The sequence below is a fragment of the Garra rufa genome, chromosome 2, assembly GCF_049309525.1.
Source record: "Garra rufa chromosome 2, GarRuf1.0, whole genome shotgun sequence".
Taxonomy (NCBI): Eukaryota; Metazoa; Chordata; class Actinopteri; order Cypriniformes; family Cyprinidae; genus Garra; species Garra rufa.
Genome location: NC_133362.1, coordinates 23,438,075 through 23,458,802, shown reverse-complemented (window position 1 = coordinate 23,458,802; position 20,728 = coordinate 23,438,075). Strand labels below are relative to the sequence as shown.

Below are 20,728 nucleotides of genomic sequence, written 5' to 3'. Positions count from 1 at the left end.
ATGTCTGCGTTTAGTTTCAGTTGGCATCTTTGATGACAGTATTTTATAGAAATGATTTGCGTTCCAATTCTGACATCCAAAGGCACAAAAATAATTTTTTTCTCTTATTCTATAGATTTTACCAGTTTCCATCCACTTGTTACCCGTGTTTTTCTGCCACCACAATGCCCGCGCAGCTGCAAGTGACGTTACTGTGACGTCTACTCCAAATTGGTCTATACATATCTCTTTGAGTTTTGAGACTGGTAGAGATGGCAGCGTGGAATAAAGCCAAGTAATAAAGTTTCTGCCGCTGCCTCATAAGATGAAATAGAATCCATCACGATGGCAACATGTTGCCATACTGTAACACAACATCAGTATTGCAAACTGTATTGGTTATTGTTGTTTTTAGCGTTGGAATACAAATGCAATGCCATTGGCATTGAAACCAATGATACCCAGTAAACAGTTGCGATACACATGTGGACAGTCAATCATCTAAATTGGATTCAGATATGCACAAAAATCAGGTTTGGACTGACAGTCTGAACAAGGCCTTAGATCTTAAAACAATTCATTTGTTTGTCTGTCATCATTTATTCAAACTATAGTTGTTCCAAACCTGTATGAGTTTCTTTCTCCTGCTGAACACAAAAGATGATATTTTGAAGAATGTTAGACTTGGAAATTAGTGCACTGGTCATGATTATTTTAATGAGGTTTTATATGGAAGAACCAGCTTATAAAAGGAAAGCAATCATCAACAGGTTTGAGACAACATGAGGTTGTGTAAATGCAGACAGAATTTAACTTCTATTTTTATAAATCCAATATTATGTAATGCAATATTTATCTCATTCTATTCCAATGACTGAATGTGAGTCATGCAGTACATCAGGTTGGATCTACTCACAGCAGGCAAAGCGAAGAACGAGATGCCCAGCAAAGCAAACCCTGCAGACAACAGCCGGCCGGTCCAGGTCTGTGGAGTTTTATCCCCGTATCCAATGGTGGTGAGCGTGATCTGAAGGGAATATGTGGGAATATGAAGGGTCAATCTGTTTTATGTGTTTAAAAGACTAGGGTCATATTGCTAAAGACTTCCCACAGACAGACAGCATTGAATTATGTGTCTGGTTGCAGGACCGCAGTGTACTTTAACACTCCACATATCACCTTCACTCATGTATGGAGGAGGAACAGTAACCTCTACACACTTTGATCGCATCTACGTGATAGCCAAACATGACTGAATCCTGGCTACGGTGTATTGGAAACTCAAAGGCCTTCAAACATGCATTCAATTCTGTCTATTTATGCCATGTTAAACACCCATCTGGGTTCTAAAGTTACGGCCACACAGATGCACGGTATTAGATCCATCTTTCAGCGAGAGAAATACTTTGGTGGCTTGTCAAAAAAAAGAATCAGTCTAACATCTCGCACCTCTTTCCACACTCATAAGTGAGCGCTTTGGATTCTTGCAGGCAGGGGATACTTAAACAAAGGCCGGGCCAAAGCAAATTCAACACATCCAGTAAAAGTGAGTGATTTGTCAAATGCAAAGAGCACTGCGGCCTTTCACAGTGCTATGAGGCAAAGACTAGGAGTGTGGGAGCTCACACACAAAGCCAGACTCTCGTTCTCCTGTTTTCCTCCACGGAAGCCTGCCTGTCAGCTCCAGACGCTGGCTTGGGCTCAACCCAGTGTAAATACCGTGTGGCAGCATAATATTGGCCCACCGCTGGTTTGTCTCTGCATCTGAGCTCTACAGCAGAAGACCATACCCTCAACTGACCTCACATCTCCTCGTTTGTGCTTGGTAGGAGCAGGAAATTACATGCATTGATTTGTTAAGTCAGCTGGTGAGAAACCATGACCAGTCCTGCTGTGTGTGCCACAACAACTAAAACCTGTCAAGGCCTAGGGTTGCAACTCACTTATTGATTAATGCATGAAATGACCATCCTAAAACCAGACAGCAGGGGATGGAATTTATATAGATTGTATATAGATGTGAAAAATGCTTAAAAAGGGGGTTTTGTGTACATTTAAAGCCCTCATGAAATCATTGATTATGTTATATTAGCCTTAAGATTATCTATAAATCAGTGTGCTCCAAATTGATGACAAAATTTGCATTTACAAGATATAAGCATTCAAAACTTACAGTGTTTAACTTCCACCAATATAGATCAATGATTATGATGCATCACCCTGCATTTCAGCTTCTCATTAAACTTTCTGTCCAATCAAATGCTCTCTAGAATCCAAAGCATCCCGCTCCCTGCATTATATATATACGCTGAAGCTGCGGTTGAAATCTTTTGCATGGTCACAGAATAAGTATTTTATGCATGGTAAATGGCACATAATGCAATATAAAGGGGATGAGAAATGATTCTGACAGTGTACATATGCTTTCCATTGGGGAAAAATATGTGCGATCATATGTGCAAATTGGCGCAGTATAATGCCATTTTATAGAGATATGGATGAGATTGTGGCTTGCATATGCTGTTAAATGCAGCTTTACCAAGCTCAATGGCTCTGGCCCAATCTGTGATATAAACGCTATTAGCTATTTGAAAAAGGAGGCGGGACTGTTTGATATGACTGCTTGGGAGTGTCTTCAGTTAAAATTACATCAACACATGGACTAAAGCTGCGTGTTTCAAAGTACTTCCGTGGACCTTTTAAAGGAAAACAGGAGGAAGGAAGGGCAAAAGGATGACGTTTAAGGAAGGCATTTAAAGTAGACTTACCGTACCCCACCAAAGAGCATCAGCGTAGGTGGCAAACTGTTTGTTAAATTCTTTCTCCACCAAGTAGACCAAGAATGAAGAAAAGATCAGCACCAAGAAGCCAATGTACCAGGCGGTCACAAGCTCCTGAATCAAACATCACAAAAAACATCAACAAATTAAAATCATATAGTTAAGTCAAAGTTACCATTATAATGTTAATTATTTCACTAAAATAAGAAGAATCATACAAAACGCATAAGACCTGAATAAGATATTTCACATAAAAGATGTTTACATATAGTCCACAAGAGAAAATAATAGCTGAATTTATAAAAATGACCATGTTCAAAAGTTTACATACGCTTGATTCTTAATACTGTGTTGTTACCTGAATGATCCACAGCTGTGCTTTTTTTTTTTTTTTTTTTTTTTTGTTTAGTAATAGTTGAGTCCATTGTTTGTCCTGAACAGTTAAACTTCCTGCTGTTCTTCAGAAAGATCTTTCAGGTCCCAATAATTCTTTGGTTTTTCAGTATTTTTGTGTATTTGAACCCTTTCCAACAATGATTGTATGATTTTGAGATCCACATTTTTACACTAAAGACAACTAATACACATCACAGAAGATTCAAATGCTCACTGATGCTTCAGAAGGAAACAAGATGCATTAAGGCCAGGGGTGTAAACTTTTGAACAGAATGAAGATGTGTACATTTTTCTTATTTTGTCTAAATATCATATTTTTTCATTTAGTACTACCCTTCAGAAGCTACAAAAGATACTTACATGTTTCCCAGAAGATAAAATAAGTTCAATTTACCCTGAAATTCAAATTCAAAAAGCTTAATGCATTGTGTTTCCATTTGAAACATCAGTGAGCATTTGAACCTTCTGTAATAGTTGCATATGAGTCCCTCAGTTGTGCTCAGTGTGAAAAGATGGATCTCAAAATCATACAGTCATTGTTGGAAATGGTTCAAATACACAAAAATGCTAAAAACCTGAAAGACCTGAAAGAACACATCAAATGTATAACTTTTGAACAGGTCATTTTTATAAATTCATTTATTATTTTCTCTTGTGGACTATATGTACATTTCTTTTATGTGAAATATCTTATGTGAAAAGCAACATGCATTTTGTATGATTCTCTTTATTTTGGTAAAATACTTAAGATTTTGCAGATATACTTATTTTGAAATACAATCTTAATAAAATGTTTTAGAATCTAAAACTTTCTCCTATTTTTTTTTTATTTTTAAGAGGTTGTCACGGTTGAGAGATCAGCTTGTTAACAAGCTAAATCAGCTGGCAAGGAGGAAACCAGCTAAACCAGACTAAACTAACAAAGACGAGCGGGCTGGTTTAAGCTGTTTTTTTTCAGCTTGATCAGGGATGTCAGGAAAATGTAAACGCTTAAGCCTGAAAGGAGATAGAAATAAGTAACTCTGCTATTATATCGACCACAATGATTCATTGCGGGGACCCCTAATCTCTCCACTAAATGGTGGGTAACTGAGGACTGAGGAAGCGTGTGGTTTGGCTGCAGCCCGTGGATGGAGTTTCAGTCCAAGCGGTGCTGGAAAAAGAGGTTGATTGTGGGGTCACATGTCTGCCTCGACAAGAAAACTCACACGCAATGTCATGACCTGAGCTCATTTAACTCATTTTTGCCATTAAATAGCATTCAGCATACCTTGCTGTGAGCGTAGACTACAGATCCAAGCAGTTTCCAGGTACCGCCTCGCCTGTCCATACGCACCATGCGCAGGATCTGCAAAAAACGCAGACTGCGAAGTGCAGACGTGGCAAAGATATTGCCCTGGCTACCAGCTGAAACCACTGCGATGGATGCAATGAGCACAATAATGTCTGAAACACAAACACAGGAGACATGGATCATTTGTACATGTTTACACCAACAGAGCAATAGAAATACTATGATTGACTTATTAAAAATAATTATAGCAGTTAGTCATTTAGGAGATGGAATCAGTGACTCATAGTCCTCTTTATCTCACAGTATCACAATATACTTAACTTTGGCATCACTCAGCCAACTTCAACAAGGACTAAGACCACCCAGCCATTTCAAGAGCACCGGAGCCCATCTACCTAAACTAAAGCTTTCTGTTGTTCTATAAGACATCAGGAAGAGAGATTTAAAAAAAATAGGCTGTTTCACTTGTCTGTTGTGTCTTTCTCCCTGAGATCAGAGACAGAGACAGGGGCCAAGAGAGAGCAGAGAAGCCACAGCCTTACAGAACAGCATATCTAATCCTTCGCTGCACACAGAAAAACCTCTCCAGCTCCCAGCGTGTCTTAACCAGGGATAATATTGTTCTTTACTCAAATCACCTCCGTCATATTTTCCTGCTGAACGTTACACTTGAGGTTTGAAATAAAAATGCTCTCGTGTCACACATGCCAAAGGTGGCCTCCTAAAAGTCTGTTATTTGAAATTCGAATCTCACAATCTTAGAAGGTTGCTACAAGGTGAAAATGGAACATTAAAGAACACAAGCAGATGGAAATGAAGGCTGCAGATTTATGGTCCTTGTGAACAAAAGCCATACTACAATGTGGGAATTGAAAAATTTCCTGAAGGGCACAATTTGCCCTGTTTTTTTCTTAATGTTTTGGAACATTGTAAAAAAGCTATTTGTACATTTGAATTATAATCTTAATAAAAATGTTTTATAACCAACTTTCAGCTCAAGGTTTTAAATATTCTATTGGTTTTCATGTATGACAGCACTTACATGTCCTTGTTTAAAGCTACAAACTATATGCAGTATCCAGTATAAAAGATTTTTTTAGACCACAGTTCAATATTTGGTCAGTAAGATACTGTATGTTAATATTGATATTGACATTTTGTCACATTTTAATGTTAATTATTCAAATAATTTCCTGAAGGACTGGGGTAATGGATGCTGAAAATTCAGCTTTGCCATTACAGGAAAACATTAGATTTTAAAATATACTGAAATAAAAAAAAAATGTTTTAAATTGTAATAATATAGTATGATGTCTTTATTCTACTTTTAATAAAATAAATACAGCCTTCATTCAAAAACGTTTGTAAAAAATCTTTGTTATTTATTTATTTTCTTCAATTAACAAGGTTAATTAAGCTAAATCAGGTCACTTTTGAGAAGCCTAAAATTTGTTTGATTTTCCAGAATTTTTCTCTAATGATTAGTTTTTTAAACAATTTTAATTACTGAAATTATTTAATAGTTGTTACAGACAAATCAAAAATTATACAGACACCAGATGTCATTTTTGATATTTTGTAACTAGTGGGTGCAGGACAGTTGCAGTTAATTTATGTAAATGAAAATAGCAAAATAAAGTAAACTGTGACATATTATACCCAAAAATTGTACATACAGTGGACTACCAGTAAAATTGATAAAAAAAAAAAATTGGGACCAAAAATTATTCAGACACTTTGACCTGACCATGTTTTGCTTAAGTGTTTTTTCTTTAATTGCTAATGCGAACTTTTAACACCACAGGGCAAAGAAAATTAAGCATTGCTTGGTAATTGGTCAACAAAGTATTGATAGTTGTGTAAATATTGTCATACTAACAGTTTTTTTGGTTGATTGTAATGTAATCCATTGCATACCTTTCTATTAAAAATCTGACATTATCAAGATGATTTTGACACAGTTTAGCTTTGAGTTCTTGTCATATTTTATTACCTTTTTCCAAACTATAGCGAAAAACTATGATAATGTTAAAAGTGCCTAAATAAATTTTGTTTTTTACAGAATTTTTCTTAAATAATTAGTTGTTTAAACACTCTTAATCACTGAATATTGCTATGTTGCCATGCAAACATAGAAGATAAAATAATAGAGAAGATGAAATAACAGATGATGTGGTCACATAAAATCATCATTAAGTGTACGTACAAAATATGCAAAGATATTTACACAATTTCTAATGGGACATGCTGAAAAAATGTGTTGAGCAGGGAGGGGAAATTGTTTCTTTTTTCTCTCTGTTTCATAATTCAGAGTTAGTCTCAGCGCTGATGGAATGCTGATGGAACTCGGCCTCCTAATGAATGGAGATGAGGTTCAGAGGGTGACACACAACACACTGATATATTCACACTGGAGTCTAAATTACCCTCATACACCACAACACCACATACGCCATGTGTAATAAATATAAATAGCACTGGTTAGTTATTGCCTGTAATCTCTCATTGGCTAGCTATTGTCTGCGTTTCCTCAAGAGGGAATTACAAGAGAACTCTCACAGTCATTATGTATGTTTGAGTCAGTCATCGATTTGGGGCAGAGGTGCTATCATTAGCCCATCGAGCATCCGTCAACATCCACACCAACACAGCAGATCCATCATTCTCTACAAACACACACATACACACACGGGTGGAGAGCACACTCAAAGAACAATTTTTTTATCTCACCGATGACGCAGAACGGTTTTCTTGCAAAGCGCAGACGTCCTTGCCATCCCCTGTAGCGACAGCAGCATCCAGCCGACCAGATGCGAATGATGTACTCCAGACCGAACACAACAATCATCACAAACTCCTGCAAGACAAAAATACACACAAACACCTTGCATGACTTAATACAATTAGTACAATACGGAAACTAATTAAAGCTAAAGTTAGACATGGATATATTACATATAGATTTACTGTACACACACACACACACAGGTTCACCACAGGAGGCTGCGGTCAAGTCTAGCTACTAACATAACTAACCTCTCAGCTAATCCATCATTGCCACATTCCTAGTGCCTGCTAATTGCACTCTTAGATAAACCCCAGTTGAGTTCACAGAGGGTTTCACCTGATTAAAACATCTGTCTGCATAGAGTTTATAACACTGCTATGCTCCCTGAGAAACACCACACATTTACATTAAACTGCTCACTGATGCCAAGTGTGCTTACAATCTGGTCATCAGTTGCAACTTTCATGCTTTTGGATCCCCTGGCGCTGATTCTTAAGTGGTGGGAAACAAGCAAGCAAGTAAGTAATAAGTAAATGAATGAATATTGTTTCAAAGATTTACTATATGTTCCTTAAAAGAGGGAAACAAACTAAAATCTAATAAAATTTTTTATTAAAGTTAAATAAATAACAATAAGCTTTGAAGAAGAGGTCTGGTTTTGATATTGCCTGGTTTTTAAAGGTTTTCATAACTTAATATATATAATATAAGGTTGACTGATATTAAACTTATTAAAAATTCATAAAATATTGAATCTTTCTTTAATAGATACATTTCTATTTTCTATTCATATCTACATTTATATTGTCTCACTTTATATTTGTATTTTTATTTTAACATATTCATTTAAATATTTATTTTAATATATTCATAATACACACGACCAGTCAAAAGTTTTTGATCAGTAAGGTTTGTTTTATGTTTTTAAAGAAGTCTCTTCTGCTCGCCAAGCCTGCATTTATTTGATCCAAAGTACAGCTAAAACAGTAAAATGTAAAATAAAAAAGAATTTCTATTTAAAATAACTGCTTTCTATTTAAGTATATTTAAAAATGTAATTTATTCCTTTGATCAAAGCTAAATTTTCAGCATCATTACTCCAGTCCAGTGTCATATGATCCTTTAGAATTCATTCTACAGTAATATGCTGATTTGCTGTTCAAGAAACATTTTATTATTATTAATAATAATTAAACATTTGAGTACAATTTTTCTGGATTCTTTAATGAGTCTGTATAATGGGAGGGGGGGTATAGAAATAAATACTTATATTTATTGCTTTAAATTGATAAAAAGTGATTATAAAGATACTTTTTAATCGTAAAGAAATTCTGAAATACGGGACAAAATGTGATTTTTTTTCCTAATAAGTCAGGACACTAAAATTTAGCTGAAATACTGGACTGTCCCAGTAAAAACTTAGATAATTGTTGATAATATTTGTCTAAATATCAAGTACTCTTTGCAGTTGTTGACAGACTAATCAACCTTTTTACGGGTCATATTTCACGTTTGCCCCATCTCTGAGTCGTAAGCGGCCTGGGATAGGCTTTATAACTGTCCTGTCCTGATCCAGTGTGACAGCCGAGCTGGGCTTCCCACGGCTTGACACAACACTGTTTGCTTATCCTGAGCACTATCTGATACTGGAGGCCGTGCAGGTCTTGCTTTCCCACCAGTGGGGTAGACGCCATCCTCTTCAGGTCAGCTCAAACGTCCTTCAATACAGCCTCTTTAACTGAAACAGGAACACCTTGCCCTGCTCCACCAAGAGTCCGGGGGGACTGAGGTGCTCAATCACTAAAAGCACCATGCTGCTTTCTGTTGTCACCTGAGAGGATCCCATCAGCCAGTAAAACATCTCAAGTGAAAGGATGAAACCAGCTGAGCATAATACAACATGTATCAAATGGCTTAATTCAAGTGATCGCCTTTTTTAATGTGAGGTACTGAATTAAGTTTTAGAAGGGATCTTAGAACACCAGATTGGACAGCAACACTGACATCTGAGACCTTGTTTTGAGACTTAAAGTCATCAAGAAAACAGGTCTTGGTCTTAAGGCCTGTTCACACCACAGAACTTCAGTTTGGGGGAACTAAATTAGCTCCTACTTCAGAGTAGGGTCTAAAACAGTTCTGTAGAAACTTCCAATTCCCTGAGTGTATGCTGTTTGGTCGAACGTATTTGAAATATCATCTATCTGGCATTTTTAAAAAGCTATGTAAACATTTTGACTCCACGAACATGGAAAACAGCATTAACGGCATTAACGTTGTCTGCAGTGTTGTGTTATTTTTTTAGCCTTGATGATGACAAGATTTTGTCTCTTAGCTTAACCTTTTGCTCTTTCAGCTAAATAAATTGTGCGTTTACATTCCATCTCTGTTATCATTATATACAGTCGAGGTCAAAAGTATACACCCCCCTTTCAGAATCTGCAAAATGTTAATTATTTGACCAAAACAAGGGGGATCATTCAAAATGCATGTTGTTGTCCTGAATAATATATTTCATATAAAAAATGTTTACATATTGTCCACAAGGGTAAATTATAATTGAATTTATAAAAAAAAGAGACCCTGTTCAAAAGTTTACATCCCCATGATTCTTAACACTGTGTTGTTACCTGAATGATCCACAGCTGTGTTTTTATGTTTAATGATAGTTGTTCATAAGTCCCTTGTTTGTCCTGAACAATTAAACTGCCTGCTGTTCTTCAAAAACAAAAACATAAAAAAATCCATTCGGATGCTACAAATTCTTTGGTTTTCTGTTTTAGTCCTGTGAAGGCAAATCTGAATTTCCAGCATCATTATTTCAGTCATTAGTGTCACATGATATTTCAGAAATCATTCTAACATGCTGATTTGCTCAAGAAACATTTCTTATTATATCAGCGTTTTTATTTTATTTATTTATTTGACTGAAATCATGATATTTTTCAGGATTCTTTGACAAATATAAAGTTTAAAAGAACAGCATTTTTTTTTCAACATTTTAAAAGTCTTCACTCTCATTTTCAGTCAAGTTATTGCATCTTTGCTCAATAACTCAAAAGAAAAACAAAACAGATAAACATACAAACACAAATATTTGTTTTAAACTTTGAACAGTAGTGTTCACTAACATCACTTACACAATGTAGGATAATCTTAGCCAATAGCTATTTAGCAACTGTTTAAGCAACCCCCCACCCCCCTACAATCAATTTCACTCATTTATTACTACATTTTAGTTTGAAAAACGTCATTTTGGAAGCAAAATGGGTTGTAAACAGCAATTAATATTGATTTTAAGTGTTTCAGGTGGGTATTTCCTTTCTACACGCAGTAGGCTTGTGTCTTACCAGTATAATACAGATACAGTTGACAGTGAAGTAACTGTAAGAAATGTTTCTTGAGCAGCAAATCAGAATATTAGAATGATTTCTGAAGGATCATTTGACAACAAAGACTGAAGTAATTATTGCTGAAAATTAAGCATAACAGCATTTTAAAATATATTACAACATAAAATGTATTATTATTTAAAATTGTTATAATATTTCATAATAATGCAATTTTACTCTATTTTTGATAAATAAATCCAGCCTGGGTGAGGATTGTAGATTTATACCTTTTTATTTGAATTTAAATGTATGTAAATTAGATTTGATAGCCTTCTTTCATTTCTAAAGAGCAAGACAAATCTTTTTTTCCCCATGATATGTCCCTTTTAATACAATCATTGTGTAACTATTAATGTAACTGCACAACTGCTGAAAGGCCAAACTGAGCATCCTACTCTCTCAAAATGAGAGATGAAGTATAAAGAGCTTTGTCTCACCAGTATAAGGAGACAGTGATTGGAGAGGTCCATATGAGCAGGGATGGTGGAGAACACAGAGAGAACCAGACAGCCAAAAACCAAGGTGAACCTGCCAGGGAACAAAAAATAAAAAAACATTAGTCATACAGCTGAAGTAACTCTATCCTGTTCTGAGTGACTTCACCTGAGCAACTGTGAGATGAAACTCTTTGGTTTCTTTGTTCTGATGTGAAAGCACCTTAACAAATCCTCAGGATGGACCCTGAGAAAGAACATCGACTGAATGTGAGAGCTTTCAAGGCAGCATTAGATTGCAATCAAATCCGGTGGTGCTTTTCTACAGCTCTTTGAGCAACTGACCAGTAAGCAGTTTTTGAAGTACCTGAATGACACACTCACACAAGGAAATTCCCGAACAAATCATCACTTTCAGCATCTTTAAAGCAGCAGAGTTTTGCTAATGATGGATGTGTGTATAACCGCACACACTGCACACACTGCACACACTGCGCACCTGCACACTCTCTGGCTCTTTGCTATTGTCTGTGAGCTATTTACAGGAACATACAGTACATGCTTTCTCCTGCTGTCCCTCTGGTGCAGTATGCCGTATCTGTCCCATTTTCTCTCTCTCTCTTTTGCTCTCGTCCTGTATAAACAGGCCATTAAGAACACTGGCCTGAGGTGGAGAACAGAGATGGACTCTTCATTTTCAGAAGCAGATGCAGCTGTGCGAGAAGTGCAGCCGTATGCTGTCTGAGTGAACTAGCAGACATCACTGTGTCTTCCAGCAACCGCTGTCCTTATGTTTCCTGTAAATACATTGTGTCAGGAAGCCTGTTTTTTACATTCAGCACTGTCTTCTGTATTCTACCCCTTGCCTCAACCTCCTCTTAATTGAAAGAGACCATATTCTATAATTTTCTAGGTCATTATGATTTCTTTTTCCATCTTATAATTGGTTTCCTGCAACAAAATAGTTCATATGACCATTTCCCACCCTCTCGCTCTGACCCTTAGGCCTGTTTTGCCAGTGAAAGCAGCTTTTTAGCAGCACATATATACATATAATTCTTTGTGCATAATCAATGTGATTCTGCATAGCATAAAAGGAGGTTTTTGCTGCATTTGCTCTCTGAACTCATAGTCTTTCAAAGACAGCATTTTATAAAACAGCAAAGATTAATGGGGCAAACAGCTTACCCATTGTGTGAAAAAACAAAGATGTCTTTTGGGGGTTGACGCAAGGTAAATGAACTAACCAGCAGAAAATAGCATTTTGTATTCTGTAATTCTGACTAAATGCATATGATTTGAACAGTTCATATGCTGCACTTCTGCAGTTGAGTTACGTTCCATACAGACTTTAGAAACTTTTTGATTCAGCAAGTGTGCATTAAATTGATCAAAAGTGATTGTAAAGACATAGTTACACAAAATTTATTATTTCAAATAAATGCTGTTTATTAGAACTTTCCATTCGTAAAAAAATCCTGGAATTAAAAATATTTAGTAGCAAAGCTGTTTTCAACATTGTTCAACATGATAATATCAATAATTATGAGAAATGTTTCTTGAGCACCAAATCAGCATATTAGAATGATTTCTGAAGGATTGTTTGACACCAAGACTGAAATAACGATTGCTGAAAATTTAGCTATGCTATAACAGGCATAAACTGCAGTTTAAAATATATCAAAATAGAAAATGTATTATTATTTTAAATTTTAATAATATTACTGTTTTTATTGTATTTTGATTAAATAAATTCAGCCCTGGTGAGCATAAGAAACTTTTAAAAACATTAAACACAAAGTACAGACCCATTTTTGTAGTACACTGTAGATTTAAACCATTTTATTTGAATTTAAATGTATGTAAATTAGATTTGACAGCTCAGTTATGATTGGCAATCCTCTGTTCAACATAGTTTTGTTCATCGGTTTCTGAATACAATGATTGATTCCTGAATGGCCAATACACTTATTTCTAAAGAGCAAGACAATTTTTTTTATCCATGATTTGTCCCTTTTAAGGCATGAGAAGACTCAAGTCTCTCTATTTCCCTAAATTTTTGAAAGATCATTCTATAATTAAAGGATTAGTTCTTTCCAGAATTAAAAATTCCCTTAAAATTTACTTTACCACTATGTCATCCAAGATGTTCATGTCTCGTCAAAACGAAATTAAGATTTTTTAGGAAAACATTCCTGAATGACCAATCTTGTTGTATACACTTATTTCTAAAGAGCAAGACAATTGTTTCGTATCCATGATATTTCCCTTTTAAGGCATGAGAAGACTCAAAAGTCTCTCTATTTCCCTAAATTTTTGAAAGATCATTGTGTAATTATCAAAGGAGTAGTTCTCTCTAAAATTAATATTTCCCTTAAAATTTACTTTACCCCTATGTCATCCAAGATGTTCATGTCTCGCTTTCTTCAGTCGAAAAGAAATTAAGTTTTTTAGGAAAACATTCCAGGATTTGTCTTCAATGTAGTGGACTTTAATGGGGATCAATGGTCCAAATTGTAGCTTTAATGCAACTTCAAAGGTCTCTACACGATCACAGCTGAGGAATAAGGATCTTATCTAGCAAAACAATCTGTCATTTTCTTAAAAAAAAAATGTAACCACAAATGCTTGTCTGGCACTAGCTCTGCATCCACAACATTACATATTACATTGGAAACGTTAAGTGTGATGTAGGTGGATGTACCGACGGAACGTGCAAAGAAAGTCAAACACCTTTTACAAAAAAAATTTGAGATGGAGTTTTTCCCCCTACTCTGATTTTTTTGACCGAAGTACACAGATGAAGAACATGATTAAGTAATGCATGAAGTCGTAGATCGCATCGCAGAGCTAGTGCAAAAAAAAGCTTTTGTGGTTACAAAATATATACATTTTTATTTTTTTTGAAAATGACCAATAATAAGATAGATAAGACCCTTATTCCAGAGCTGGGATCATGTAGAGCCCTTTGAAGCTGCACTGAAACTACAATTTGAACCTTCAACCCATTGATCCCCATTGAAGTCCACTATATGGAGAAAAAGCCTGGATTTTCCTCAAAAACCTTTATTCTTTTCGACTGAAGAAATAAAGACACAAACGTTTTGGATGACATGGGGTTGAGTAAATCATACGCTCTCAAAATGAGAGCTGACATAAAAAGACTTTGAGAGGTGTTTATTTACTAGCTGTGTATCTGTCTGTGATCAATGACAAACTAGTTGTGGCATTTGTATGTAGCTGTGTTAACAGCTGTTATCACAGTCGTGTTGACAGCCCTCACCTGTTCCGCTGTCTTTCTTTCTCTTTTTGTCAGTGAGACACAGTCTGTCTGACCTACTCCTCACCCTTTTAGTGCTTGGCTAACACATGCACACCCACACAAACCAGACTCTTTCAGTTAGTGTGAGGGCTTCTGTGAATCTCATAACACTCCATAGTATTACAGTCCCCAAAGACTGGATCGTGACTGAGTTTATGAGTCATTGCAGGATATAGCGCTTTCCATATCCTGGTAGTAACAGTAGACCACAACCATTACCCTCAAACGGGTGTCGTGCTATTCAACTAGAACATGTTTATTGCATTTAAACATGCATACAGACAAATGCACACACACATGCACACACATACACAAAAAGGACTTCTGCTACAGTCATTACTGTAACCCAATAGACACGCAAAACAGTAGCAGCAATACAAAAGCCTGAGAAAAGTAGTGAAAATGCATCTGTTTTGCATTCTTTTTTAATTAAATATTTGTTTTTAATTTGATTTCTTATTTAGTTTGACCCCTTTTGCTTTACAACAGCAAAACTCAAGCTGCATCACCTCCACGACTAGTCTACTGCACTGTTTCAATTGAACTGAGAAAATTTGCTTACATAAATAAAAATATGTCAAAGTGTTCAAGTGTAAATGAAAGCATTCCCAGACCTTTGCACTATACGTGCACCCAGACACATTTTTTAGAGCTATTTGAGGGATCTCTCACACTCAGATGTGGGGGGAAATGAAAATATTGCACTAGGAAGAAATGACTTTTTTTGAACAAACAGCTGCAGGTACCAGCACACTGCTAAACATTTGGGCCAGACAATGTGTCTTTTAGCATTCAGGGCCGTGTGGTCACAGCGCCAGGCTCCCACAGACTCAGACATCTGAGCTTTCAAAGCTCTGAACCCCAGGGACCTCTTTCCACCAGAAAGACAAAACACAGCACCACCTACCAATTCAGCGGTCTGTGCGTGTAAATGTGTGAGCGAGAAAGTGTCTGTATGCAAATGTCAACTAGCAGTTTTGTCGTATAGCTTTGCTGCTTTGCAATGCAACAGAGTTAAAAAAAAGAGAGAGAGAGAAAGGGTACAGTAGCATATAGTGGGTTACACACCTGTTTCTGTTTGCCTGTGTGTGTGTGTTTGTGTGTGTGTGTTTTTGTGACATATCAGGACACAAATTTGTGTAATAACATGGGTATGACATAGGTATTACAAGGAGAGGGTGACTTATGAGGACATCGTCCATGTCCCCACTTTTCAAAAGGCTTATAAATCATACAGAATACGTTTTTTTGAGAATGTAAAGATATGCACAGTCTCCTGTGAGGGCTAGGTTTAGGTGTAGGGAAGGTGTAGGGTGATAGCAAATATCGTTTGTACAGTATAAAAACCATTACGTCTATGTCCCCACAATTCACAAAAACAAACGCGCGTGTGTGTGTGTGTGTGTGTGTGTGTGTGTGTGTGTGTGTGTGTGTGTGAAACTGTCAGAGATTGTGTTGTTTTGTTTGCTGTTTTGACTCTGAAGGGTTTGAGGAGCATTCAGACAGACAATGATGACATGCTTGGGTTTGAAATGTAACATTTTTCCTCATGAGTCGGGCCACCTGCAGAGTGTACCGTTTGATCAAACATGACACGGTAGAGGGCGGTGTTGCTGTCTAGCATACCAAACACACACTATCAACCTATGTGAAGAATAGTGTTTAATAAGACTGTTGATGAAACAGAGAAGAAGACAAGAAGAGTTGAGAACAGAAAAGAAAAAGAAGTGAGATGAGATTTGGTGAGAAGATGGGATGAGATGAGAAGAAACTAGATGAAAAATCTTTTTCTTCTAGTTTATTTTAATCTCATCAAGAGGAGAATTAAAAAGAGCAAGAGGAGAATCAAAAAGAAAGAATGTGAGAAGATGCAACAAGATATGAGAAGATGAAAGAAGAGTACAAAATGCAAGAAGGTGCACACAAAGATGTTGCAAGAAATGAGATGAGATGCAAGAAGAGATAATGTAAGAAGATGCAAAAAGAAACGTGAGAAAAAAATTTGAGATGCAAGAGGAGAAGATGCAAGTTGAGAAGAGATACAAGATAAAAAGAAATGCAAGATGAGAAAATTTGAGGATACACGAGAAGACAAAATGCAAGAACAGAAGATGTGAGGAGTTGCAAGATACAAGGAAATGGAAGGAGATGGAAGAAGATGAGAGAAGAGAAGGTGCGAGATGCAACGGTGCACAAAGACATGATGCAAGATACATCATGAAGAAGAAGCACAAAGAAACGGTGGGGAAAAAACACAAGAAAAGATGCAAAAACAGAAAATGCAGGAAGATGTAACAAGATGAGAGATGCACAAAGTGAAGATGTAAAATGTGAGCACAGAAGATGCCAGAAGAGAAGATGTAAGAAGATGCTAAATCCAAGTATAGAAGATGCGCAAAGATGCAAGAAGAGATGCATGATAAGGATTTGATATACGAAGATGCAAGATGCAAGAAGAGGAGAGAAGATGCAAGAAGAGAAGAGGGAAAAGAAAAGATGCAAGAATATGCAAGTAGAGAAGACACACAAAGATGCAAGAGACTTGAGAAAAGATTTTGAGAAGATGCAAGAAGAGAAGATGCAAACAATTCAGAGAGCAATTAGATTCTCTAGGGAAACAAGTACTTGAGAGAAGATTTGAAAACAAAAAGAAGAGAAGATGCAAAAAGAGATGCAAGAAGAGAAGAGATGCAAGAAAAGAAAATGCAAGAAGATGCTAAATGCAAGTAGAGAAGATGCACAAAGATGCAAGAAGAGGCGTGAGAAAATAATTTAAGAAGATACAAAAAGATAAGATGCAAGAAGAGAGGTGCAGATGCAAGATGATGCATGTGAAGATGCAAGAAGAAAAGATGCAAGAAGAGAAGATGCAAGCAATTCAGAAAGCAATTAGATTCTCTTTTCCTGAGGGAAACACAAGTACTAGAGAAGATGGGAAAACAGAAAGAAGTGAAGATGCAAAAAGAGATGCAAGAAGAGAAAATGCAAGAAGATGCAAGTAGAGAAGATACAAGAAGATGCTAAATGCAAGTACAGAAGATGCACAAAGATGCAAAAAGAAACATGAGAAAAAAAATGTAGAAGAGAAGATGCAAGAAAAGATGCAAGAAGAGAAATAAGAAAAGAATTTGAGAAGAGAAGATGCAAAAAGAGTAGATACTAAAAGTGAAGCCTAAATAGAGAAGATGCAAAAAGAGAAGATATGAGAAGAGACACAAGATGCAAGAAGAGAAAATGCAAGAAGATGCAAGTAGAGAAGATGCACAATGATGCAAGAAGAGACATTAGAAAACTATTTGAGAAGAGAAGATGCAAGAAAAGAAGATACAAGATGATGCAAGAGAAGACACAAAAAGAGAAGATGCAAGAAGAGAAGAGACTAGACTGTTAGGATGTTTCTTGTTTCAGACAGTTGGCTGGTTTAGAAGTCAGTCTTTGCGTTCCTGACAAGATGAATACGATAATTCATTTTCCATTGGATTAATATAAAATATAGCATGAGTAATCCAGCATCCACAACACAATACAGCCTGAGTTATAATGGCTGCTCTGTGAATTATTGAATGGCTTGTACAAATAGCCTGTGGACATCTGGCTCTGATTTGGCTTGAGCCTCTAATGGTTCTCCTCCATCTGAACAGGAAGGTCTGGACACTGGCTGCTGTTTCCACTGCAGCTGGAACAGAGCGCAAAACACAACTCAGACCTCTGACCAGAGCCTCACATGGGCCCAGGGTTAATGACAGCAATAACACACAATCAAGAGGTGGCACTGAATGTCCCTGTGCAGCCTTGACATAATGAAAGCCACCGGCTGTTGATTGATGTCTTCTTATGAGAATGCTTCCACGATCAAATAGGCTTTTCACAGGTTACACAGGAGTCTGAATGTTACTATTCGCAAGCCAGACAGCGATATCATAGTCTAATGATAGATTCAGATTCTGGTATTCTAGGAGTAACTAAACACTAAAGAAACAGCTAAAATAATCTTTTGCAAGAAGTTTGACTGACAATACTGGAACAGCAGGACCTCGATGTTTTCAGTGATTGACAGTGAATTGCTTCTTAATCACAAATCCAGAGTTCAAGTGTGTGAAAGTAAAAAAGGATGATGGATCAGCAGCAGAGTGAAGGGAAAATACTTGTATTGCTGATGTGCAAGAGTATGTGCTTATGTTTTCTAACAGGATGTTATAAGTGTGCATGTTTGTGCAAAATTAAAGATGTTTTTTTTTTTTCAGTCTGCTGCGTTCCTGAGCATTCCTCTGGCTGGCTGAACGCAGGCCTTTCACGAATAATTAGGGCTGTCATCTAACACTGCATGTTGCTGTTCCAGGTTCAGCGAAGCCAGTCACGAGAACGAAACCTTGCCATAAAGTCCAGCTGAGACAGCTAGTCCAAACTGACCATTAGTGCATCGTGTGCAACCACACGATTCACTTTAAAACTTAGATAGGTCTTGACACAGCTTAATTTTGTTATCTCAACCCGACGCCGAACCGTTCCTCTGAAAACTCTCAAAACTAGCACACCAGCATACAAGCCACAAGCAATTCAAAGAGCAATTAGATTTTCTTTTCCTGAGGGAAACACAAGTTCTTGCAACTGCAACATGTCTTGTTTTCTGTCAGCTGCTCAGAAGAGTTTGTATAATCACTGTACTATTCAAGAGCAATCACAACTCAGTATGCAAATAGATGCAAGACAGAAGACCAAAGTACAATTCAACAAACAGTACAATGACCTCATCACTCTTGTTTCTTGAATGCTGAACATTCTATTCTTTTTCTAACAGTCAGAACGGTTTGAAGTCAAATGGGAGATTTTTGAAAACGAATTCTGTTCAGTTCAGTTCAGTTCAGGCTGAACTAATTGTAGAAGTTTTAAACCCGGGTTGGGGATTTAGAACAAAACCAGAATAATTGAGGAATATCAATATAGTGCAGTCATGGATGCACTATAAAAAGAACACAGGCCAGTCAGGCGTATGCTTAGAGCTGGCAGGAAAAGGCGAGTTTGTTGGAGTTTAATTGTTCTTAAATTGCACTGGGGATTTTTAATTAACTTCGTTAACTGCCAGCAAACAGACTATACGGCTATTTGAGGTGGCAGTGTGCGGAGCTGATCAAAGATGAAGCCTAATAATAGCTTGCTAAGGTCTGAGAGAAGTTTTTTTTATGTGGCTGCATGCATGCAGGCCTCCAGAGAGTGTGAAAACAGAGCAGCGTGAGGCTGGATGTCTTATGTTCAAATCAATTTAAACACAGCATCGCAACAACAAGAACAAATGCACACATTACTTTATATTCATGTATGACCGACGTGAATCAAGCTTCATGAATGAATTTCTTTGATCTACTCTCCTTCCACCAGCAACTGCGGAACATATTTGAAGATTGAGAAAGAGGACAACTACAGAAATGCGAATCAGGAAAGCAGGGATCCACCTTCAAAGAACAGAACAGATATTCATTGGCATACCGTTGACTAGCAAAAAGTACATCTTGTGCAAAATTTTGAAATATTCATTGGATGTATTTCACAGTTTGCCTCTACAAAATCTAGTCCAGCACTTCACAGGTAATTATCATAGAATATTGATAATTGAAGAATATTATAAAGCGGATAGTTCCTTGATTCTGATAGGTTGAGCCGCATTTCAAGCTATTCCAAACAAAATTACTCTACAAACATACACATTTGTTTAGGTCTGTGTGTTGCTCGGCAACAACTTTGTTGCAACCACAATCGTTACATTGTTTGGTGGAAAAATACTGTTTTTATTAATGTCATTACACTTTATTTGCTCTGTTTTATTTTGTAAAACCTTACTACGCATATGGAATAACCGTTATATAAAAGCAATAAGCCCTGTGAAGCCGTGTTTTACAGTGAATTTATAACAGCTAAGGGGCGTTGTTGGGCATAAATTCACTGTAAACTATGACTTATTGGGGCTTATTGCTTTAATATAAAATTCAAAAGGTCAGCATGTATATATATGTGACCCTAGACCACAAAACCAGTCATAAGGTTAAATTTTACAAAACTGAGATGTATACATCATATGAAAGCTCAGTAAATAAGCTTTCTATTGATGTATGGTTTGTTAGGATAGGACAATATTTGGCCGAGATGCATCTATTTGAAAATATGGAATCTGAGGGTGGAAAAAATACTGAGAAAATCACCTTTAAAGTTCTCCAAATTAAGTTCTTACAAATGCATATTACTAATCAAAAATTACATTTTGATATATTTATAGTGGGAATTTTACAAAAAATCTTCATGGAACATGATCTTTACTTAATTTCCTAATGATTTTTGGCATAAAAGAGAAATC

At 36.5% G+C, this 20,728-nt stretch overlaps 1 protein-coding gene across 1 annotated transcript in view; it reads right to left on the bottom strand.

Moving 5' to 3' along the window:
* kcnq5a (potassium voltage-gated channel, KQT-like subfamily, member 5a) overlaps positions 1-20,728 on the bottom strand; it is a 159,748-nt gene that overhangs the window by 31,379 nt on the left and 107,641 nt on the right. The window contains exons 3-7 of the mRNA XM_073833919.1: positions 11,064-11,154; positions 7,180-7,306; positions 4,426-4,601; positions 2,748-2,873; positions 896-1,006 (exon numbers count right to left, since the gene is read on the bottom strand). Of these exons, the coding sequence (XP_073690020.1) occupies positions 896-1,006; positions 2,748-2,873; positions 4,426-4,601; positions 7,180-7,306; positions 11,064-11,154 (631 nt within the window). The remainder of the gene's footprint in view (positions 1-895; positions 1,007-2,747; positions 2,874-4,425; positions 4,602-7,179; positions 7,307-11,063; positions 11,155-20,728) is intronic.